Below are 9,113 nucleotides of genomic sequence, written 5' to 3' on the forward strand. Positions count from 1 at the left end.
CTTCAAATACCACCCTGATAAATGACCCTAATGAAGAAATATAAGGCAAGATATAAAATTGACCAAAATAATCCTAGTCTCTAGTCATGCCATTGCCCTACTATGACCATTGCTCTATTTCCTGGTATGATCATGTTAATAAGCACAGGATTTTACTGATTTTATGTGATATTGAAAACTTCAGTTTCTCTCAGTACATGAGCAAAGAGATTTCTTTGTACAAATGCCGATCTCCATGTCAGAGTGTTTATCACAACATACTATTGATGCCAGGAGACCCAAGGTTTGATTCCTGGCCTAGGCATGTGAGTGTTCCTTCATCAATTTCATCCTACCATCACTCATCCTCATCTTCATGATTAGTCAAAAGTGGAAGAAGAGTGAAGTAAAATAAAGTAAATCAATTGATCAATCAATTCTTTCTGTAAATGACATCACTTTATTATTTTGCATTGTCATCATGTGAATAATCATAGAATTTCAATCATTTTATATTTTTTATGTATTACAGTAAAACTTCTCCTAACGGACACCTCTGAATAGTGGACACCTCTAAATTACAGACATTTTAAAATTCCCCGGCAGAAATACATGGGGTTTAATGACAATATTACTTCTCAATAATGAACATTCTTAATATTGGACGTGAACACTGAAAACTACCTCCCAACGCAAATAAAACTTCTTAATAACAGACAGCCTGAAAGAAAACGGTCGCAATTCCTGGAATTCGACACAACAATGGTCAGTATTTCGAACTAGCGTGCATTGTTTCATGTTACACTGAACGTATTTCTTTTTAAAAGTGCAGACAGTAGATAGTATTCTTTGTGCTTATCTTGAGAAGTGTGTGTCACTTCTGCTACGATGTCGCAGAGTACGTACTGTAATATGTCTTATCGTATTGTGTAACATCCTTCACTTTTTTCTGAATAGCGGACACTTCTTAATAACGGATATTTATTTTCCCCCCAGGCCTGTCCGTTTTTGAGAAGTTTTACTGTATGAGTCATTCCATATGAAATCAACACAGCCCACAACCTGACCAATTTCATGAAATTTGGGGAGTTGAAACTATGAATGGAACTTAGTAACTATGAAATTTTTTAGTTTTGTGCATCTTGTAATTGTTAAATTATTCAAAGTCAAAGTTAGCATAAATTCCTGTCTGTCCATCAATCTACCTAGAATTTTACCATGAAGAAATTGCCACAATGTCCACATAGTGTGGTCACACTCTGTCCTGTTTAAAAAAAACTGGACAAGTGCCATATCCCGTAAGCAAGGATGTTACTAAGTTCCATTCATAGTTTCAAGTCCCCAAATTTCATGAAAATCGGAGATGGTCAGGTTGGAAATTGCACATATCTGTGTTGATTTGGCATGGAATGACTCTTATACAAGGGCTATTTTTTTTTTTCAAGGTCCGATCGGTCGCGAAATAAAAACCACAGTGAAAACAATTTTTTTTTTATTTGCAACATTTAGCTACACCTTCCAGCTACTTCTCTACATAGTCGCCGCCCAGATTTAGACATTTGTCGTAGCGTGGTACCAACTTTCCAATACCCTCGTCATAGAAGGCAGCCACCTGTGCTTTCAGCCAATTCTCTACGCTGGTCTGCAGCTCGTTGTCTGTGCCAAAATGCTGTCCTCCTAGCCAGCGTTTCATGTGCGTAAAGAGATGAAAATCTGAGGGAGCCAAGTCCGGGCTGTAAGGTGGGTGATCAAACACCTCCCATCGAAAATGCTCCAGGAGCATCTGTATTGCAGCTGTAGTGTGCGGCCGAGCATTGTCATGAAGAAGGACAATGCCTGATGACAACATTCCTCTTTGCTTGTTCTGAATTGCTCTTCGTAGACGTTGAAGCGTCAATCTGTATGAGGCTGCAGTGATGGTCGTGCCACTTTCCATGAATACCACCATCCACACTCCTTTTCTGTCCCAGAACAAAGTAGCCATACACTTTCTGATGGAGAAATCGAATGACTGCACGCACTTCACACTTGGCGTGTGACTCTAATGTTCTAGGCATGTTTCCGTGCTCACTGCGCGCTCCAAACTGACAAGTGCGATGTGATGCGATCAACGGACATACTAGAGACATACTGCAACACATCCGCGCACAGCTTCTTCGGATTTTCAATGTGGTTTTAATTTCGCGACCGATCGGACCTTGATAAAAAAAATAGCCCTCGTATATATTCTGATATTATAAATACTGACAGTGCAAACTATCTTTATTCACCCAGCTAGATTTTTGTCTCAATTTTCAACATTCTGACCCACTGTGCAGTCCCTTATTTCATTTACTTGTTCTAATGATCTCGCATTTTATTTAAATTTTAACTTCTTGTGAAAAGGTGAGAGAAGCATGTTAATGCATATAAATTAATCTGATAATAGTAAGTTTAAAGTATGTTTTTTTTTTTAGGTTAATTCAGAAGATACCAAAATGGAATGTATATCATCACAATAGTGATCTAGCATTGATAATTCCTTGTGAATATATTATGCGAGTTGAACTTTTTTTTTTCTTTGAAATAATGCTAGTGAATACAGTATTAAGTGAAATGTATTTTCATATACCACAATGCATGTGTTTGTTTGAAAAACGTCAATGTATTTTTTTCAGTATAGATTTTTTTTTTTTTTACTAGTGAACTTTTTTTGGTAAATATGCGATATAGCCCAAACGGATTTCTTCAAATTTACAGAAGAAACTACTTACTGAAATCAGATTCTGTAGCATTGTTGAAGTTCTTCGAGGTATTTTCTTTCGCGGAAACTGAAAACTTCAGCATAGAATGCTGCAGAACAAGAAATAATCACCTTTTATGTGAGGAACCTGCATTTTCTGTAAAGCGACAACATTTTGCCGTTGTTTCCATTATGTACCTGCAGATGGCGCGAGCGTCGAAAGTCACACGGTCTCGCCAGTGTTTCCAAACGTTCCTTTTTTTTTTACGAGAATTTTTTTTTTAACTATGCTTACCTAACCTAACCTAATCTTGCCGGAAATGGTCCGTGGGGCTATCGTGAATGGTTTTTGGGGCTATCCGTCAATGGTTTGTGGGGCTATCGTGAATGGTTTTTTGGGGCTATCCGTCAATGGTTTGTGATGACATAATAAACACGAAAAGTAGGTATTTTTTTCGGTTAAGAAGGTTGAAACACTGCATACGCACTCCAAATCGACAAAACACAAGCACGACGCGTGATGATCCATGCTGAGTGCACGCCATATTGTCTGTTACCCAAGCTGAACAAGGAAGACAAATAATGACTCGTAATATGAAAAGTTGACACTATTTTATGGAAAAAGGCATAACTTCACCTCAAAGAATCTTCCGCAATGCAGAATAGGCAAGTATCAATGCTAAAATGAATTAAATAAACGAGTGAGAGGTGTTCGGGCTATATCGCATAATTACCCTTTTTTATGGCACTGCATTATAAGTTGTGTTGCTGGATCGAATATTGTGTCAAGCAAGAAAAATAGAGTTTCAGGTGGTAATTACCTTTCCTGTTTGATTTAAACTGTTTACTAATGCAAGGAAACTTTCACAATGAACAGGTGGCGCCATCTATTAAAGGTCATACCATCTTTTCCCTGCATGGCAAAACTGTAGAGAATTGTGTGGATTATTGGGGGTTTTCTTAAGCACTTTTACCAATCCCTAAGTTGTGAGAAATATTTTTATACTTATTGTATTCAACAGTATTTGAAAGAATGGTAAGACATGGTACTTAAGTAGGGATATTATTTATGTGTATCTCCAGTAACAAATGTGTAATAATGAGAAGGATGCTTGGTAACATCACAGAAATTATATTTGGTCTAGGAATTAATTTGTGCGTCTGGATAAGAGATGGCGTAACGAGCGTATCGTCCCACAGTTCCGTGTAGCCACACATGTGTTGAAAACTCCTATCAGCATGCATTGTTCGTAGTATAGGGCAGTTGATTGACCCATCAACAACAGCATTTTGTAGTCAACTGAACATGGCGCAGTTCGTGCCAGATAAAGTGTTTTTGCGGGGTGTTCTGCTTCATTACTTTAACATGCAGAAAAGTGCTACCGAAAGTCATCGTATTTTGGTGGAAGTGTATGGTGACCATGCGCTAGCTGAGCGAACGTGTCAGAAGTGGTGATTTCGGCCTGGAAGACCAAGAGCGACCTGGACAGCCAAAAAAATTTGAAGACGAATAATTGAGAGCATTGCTCGATCAGGGTTCATGTCAAACGCAGGAAGAACTTGCAGAAGCATTAGGCGTTGATCAAACAACAGTTTCCAAACGCCTCAAAGCCATGGGAATGATTCAAAAGATGTCACATTGGGTTCCACATGAATTGAAAGACAGAGACGTTGAAAGACGAAAAACCATTTGCGAATTGCTGCTTCAAAGACAGAAAAGAAAGGGGTTTTTGCATCGCATTGTTATGCGATGAAAAGTGGACCCATTACGAGAACCCGAAATGAAAAAAGGCCTGGGTGAAGCCAGGTGAACCAGGTCCATCACAACCGAAACGAGATATTCACTGTGCAAAGGTTATGCTGTGCATATGGTGGGATATGAAAGGTGTGGTGTACTATGAGCTGCTGCAGCCGGGTGAAACTATTAATGGAGAACGTTATCGACGACAATTAATGCGTTTGAAGCAAGCTCTGGCCAGGAAACGACCAGAATGGGAGAACAGACATGATAAACTTATTTTTCAACATGATAACGCTCGCCCACATGTCGCAAAACCGGTCAAAACCTATTTAGAAAATGTCGGATGGGAAGTTTTACCCCACCCGCCGTATTCACCAGACGTTGCTCCTTCGGACTACTACTTGTTCGATTGCATGAATAACGATTTGATTGGACAGTGGTTCACTTCTTCAGAAGATATCGAAAAATGGGTCTCTGACTGGATCACTTCAAAGGATGAGGACTTCTTTCGCCACGGAATCCGTAACTTGCCTGACAGATGGGCGAAAGTGGTGGCTCACGATGGACAATATTTTTTTTAAGGTATTTATGTATTTTGTGTTTGAACTACAGCTTCAATGTGTGCGTAACAACCGCACAAATTAATTCCTAGACCAAATATGTATTATTATTAAATGTGTATGTGTCAAATAGTACACCACATTACCATTGTTGTAATAACTTTATGTAAAACATGAAATTTTTACAATAAAAACAAGACATTAGTTGCCGAAATTTTGCTTTACAAAGATTAGTAATTAATGCTCTCTCTCTCTCTCTTTTTTTAAACTATAGTTTCAGAGCTGATTACTTATAACCGTGCTTGCTGTTAGCCGGCACTGGCCACCATATTTATGTAGATTGCATTGTCTTAATGTGTATCATGTTCTACATTATCAGCATATAGATGTACATACATATCGTTTTTTGGTGTAGACACTGTAACACTATATACAACATGATAACATGTTTACGTAATTAAAATTGTTATAATTACTTTCCATATGCAGTTATAAGCCCCCATGTTAGCAACATGGTTAATTTAAATAATTCTTGAATCTTTCCCGGTGGCGAATACTGAAAAGGTTTCCTTGGGCAATCATCCAGGTGATTTCAGGATAGACTCCCGATTTTTAAATAGCTACAGTCACTCTTGTCTTTAGGCATTGAATCACTTCAAGCTGGCTGATTGCCCAAGAAAACCTCTTCAAGGTTAATTTAAGCTATGCAAGATTCATACTGCATTTTGTTATATTTTGTGATATATGCTTTCCATTGTTGTCTTTAGACTGATAAATACAGAAGGTCGATCCGCGTATATGTGTCCGATTTTGAACCGTCGCCCCGGTGCACAGAATCGACCGATCCAAGCGGTTAAAAGCATGGGAGGACTGTTAGAGCCTGTAGTATCGTGGCATTATCACGAGTGTGTGTTGTGTGCATCATGGCTCCACAGGTGAACCATTTTTGGGAGGGGTACGTAGTTGCACTTTTCCACGCCAAATATTCGGTGTCAAAAATTCAGAAACAGTGCAAAGAACATGGATGTGCCTTGAGTTCGACGACCATCAAGAACATAATCAAGCGGCATAAAAACCACAAGGTTCCAGCTATTCAGTCGCCCACCAGGGGGACGAGGAAGGGAGCGTGCACTGTAGTGATGCCACCTGTGTCTCGGAAGCTGCATCGAATGACACTAAAGGAAACCTCCCGACGCAACGTGTGATGGCCACACGACTCCACGTGGCTCAGTCAACTGTGAACCACACCCTGTGTGAGAAATTAAACCTCCGGAAGGATTTAAAAGCCGTGAACATTACCTCAGTAAGGCCTATCGGTGTAAGGTCTCATCACATACATCTCGTTCTACTAAGAACTTTCTGCCACATATGGTGACAGACATCGGCATTCAGGGTATTCCATTTCACGATATACTGGTGAAGTCACCGGATGCGAGTCCCATGAATTTCTGTGGGTTTGGTCTACTGAAACGGGCACTTTCCTCTCAACGTGTCACCACTCTCCGAGCCCTGTGGAAAGATTGTCAGGAGGAATGGCAGAAGATTCCACTTCCTGTACTTCATCGTAGCCTCCTACAATGGAAGTTACGGTGCAGGGCTATTGCCAAGACACACGGTGATCACATTGAGGCCAACTGATGGTGATTCCGTGTATTTTCATAAGGTAAGTGCTAGTCCAAAATCGGACACATATACAGCGATCGACCTTCTGTATTTGAATATTTGTTTAATATTGTTTTTTATGTTCAGGAATTTTTATGAGATAATTGCATACGTGCATTTTACAACCATGTAGTTGATGACGTGACACCTATAGTTACTGGTTCCTGCCATCGATAGCCCATGACCAGGTCCTAACTAATGCAGTCTGTACAGGGCTCAACAGGGCATCATTTGTGGGTTGGATGCCCCAAACACAATCATTGATTTTGGCACAAACAGCCCAACTGACAAGTCTGACATATCAAGCCAAGAGTGACTGTATGTGCAACTCTAATGCTGCGTATCAGAAAAATTTAAATTTCTGGTCACAAAAACTTCAGCATTATTCTTTGTACTAGCTAATCCATAAAACAGCATCAACCTACAGAAATATTAGTATTGATTTAATGAACAAAAGTAACAGAAGATGAAAATTATTGATATAAAATTGTACAGTTTGCGAAATACAAAGGCTGTCGCAGAGAAGGTGAGACAGATTTTTTCCTGGCTTGGCAACACTGCCTATGGTTTCAGCACTAGTTATGTCGTGTAGGATGACTCATTCTGTTTCCGTAGCAAGTTGTCATATATTGCGAAACCACGTTAGTGAGCAGCTGTGTTGATTTACGTGGAACTTGTTTCGTTTACCCCTCCAGGTTTTTGTGTATAACATTGCTTTTCGCGATGAGTATTCAAGATGAACAGCGACATGCCATAAAATTTTGTTGGCGTTTAGGGAAAAGTGCTGCGAAAACATATGCAATGTTTCAACAGGCATATGCCGATCAAGACAGACTGAGTAGAGCCACAGAGTACCGATGGCACAAGTTGTTTGAAGATGGGCGCGAATCAGGTGCATCCCAGACAAAGACCGTCCATGATTAACGAGATGCTAGTGAATACGGTTCCATACCTCACGGGCTTTTTTATTATAGACATTTTCCCGCATACAGCATACAGCCCGGGCCTTGCACCCTGCGACTTTTGGCTATTTCCACTTTTAAAGGTCGCTTTACGTGGTCGTCATTTCATGACGAACAAAGAAGTGATCGCAAGTTTTCTTCAGTTTGCTACCTGACGACAAATTTTCAAAGACATTCACAAAGTGGCAGGAGCGTATGAACACTTGCTTAGCTGTAAATGGTGCCTATTTTGAAAAAGATGTACGTCTACTCGATATGGCTGATTCTGAATAAAAATTTTGTGGTTTGCACTTTTTTTGTTTCATTTTAATGATTCTTGGAGGGGTCCATGTACATGCTTGTCTTTTAACTGCTACACAGTCACGACTTTTTGAACTATTCTGCTCATTTTGGTCTCAATCGGCAGCTAATATACCAAATTTTCACCCTAATACATTTGCTAGCCAATGGAGGTCGCTGTTTTCCTATACAGGAATTAGTCTCACCTTCTCTGCGACAGCCTTTGTACATACAAAAGATAGAATTTTTGAGAAAATGGTACCAATCCTTCAGCTTGCCATCCCGAAATTGATGCCAAATTCTTCCTCGGCGAGCCACCCTCACTGTCTGCCACCTCTGCACTTGCAGTATTGTCACATGAGGAGATATTTCCACTTTGCAGGGAAATTCACATTGATTTTTATTAGAATAGGTTTCAGTTCACGTCCGTAGTCTTTTGCTTTGTCATCTCATATCCTATCCTTGAAATACAAGGCTCATGTGTGCTTCTATTTATTTTATGTTGCTTTTTAACATCTTTGGTTAATAGTGGCAATATGTATACAATTGTACATTCATCCTTGACTGTGGTTCGAATGTAGTGAATCTGGTCTGGCAAAGAAGAAGCTATAAGCATGGATGTGATTAATTTGTTTAACATTTTTCACATACATGAACATGGGCCAATGAAAATACTACCACTACTACTTATTATATGAGATGAATGGAAAAACTGGGCAAAAAATGGAAATTGTGCATTCGGATTGCAACAACACTAGACAAGCGGTGCCTCGGTGTGTCTGATAAAAACAGTAGAAGCATCAGTGCTGCCAGTTTTGCCAGTTCCAACACCTTTCACCGTAAAACAGACAACAGAATTTGATTCATATATGACCCCGACAAATGAAATACGGTATTGCTGTGAAATACTCCCGATTTTAGTGTCAGCTTGAAAATATACATGGCTTGTGACAAGGACAAACGGCAACTGATCCATGTCTGCAAGGGGCCCCATTATGTCTCTGCCACCAGGACTATCTGCCAACCTCAGCCCCTTGATGCGGTGGGGTGTCTTTCTCAGGGTACATGTTTACAGATGGACCTCAAAATACACAAGAGCAACGTACATGAAGTCACTTCCACACGCAGAGAGCGGCTGATGGGCACCTCCCGAAATTTTGACAAAACCCTAATATTCAAATGAAAGCTATAAAGAAATTGGGCAAACC

The 9,113-nt window shown here is 39.8% G+C and overlaps 1 protein-coding gene across 3 annotated transcripts in view; it reads left to right on the forward strand.

The window, feature by feature from the left end:
* LOC145981355 (putative sodium-dependent multivitamin transporter) overlaps positions 1-2,965 on the forward strand; it is a 133,250-nt gene extending 130,285 nt beyond the window's left edge. For all 3 annotated transcript variants that reach the window (XM_083114584.1, XM_083114585.1, XM_083114582.1), the window contains exon 12: positions 2,436-2,965. In XM_083114584.1, the coding sequence (XP_082970710.1) occupies positions 2,436-2,480 (45 nt within the window). In that variant the 3' untranslated portion in view covers positions 2,481-2,965. The remainder of the gene's footprint in view (positions 1-2,435) is intronic.
* The last annotated feature ends 6,148 nt before the right edge of the window (positions 2,966-9,113 follow it).

Source organism: Lepisma saccharinum, chromosome 29 (assembly GCF_977018435.1).
Source record: "Lepisma saccharinum chromosome 29, izLepSacc3.1, whole genome shotgun sequence".
Lineage (NCBI taxonomy): Eukaryota > Metazoa > Arthropoda > Insecta > Zygentoma > Lepismatidae > Lepisma > Lepisma saccharinum.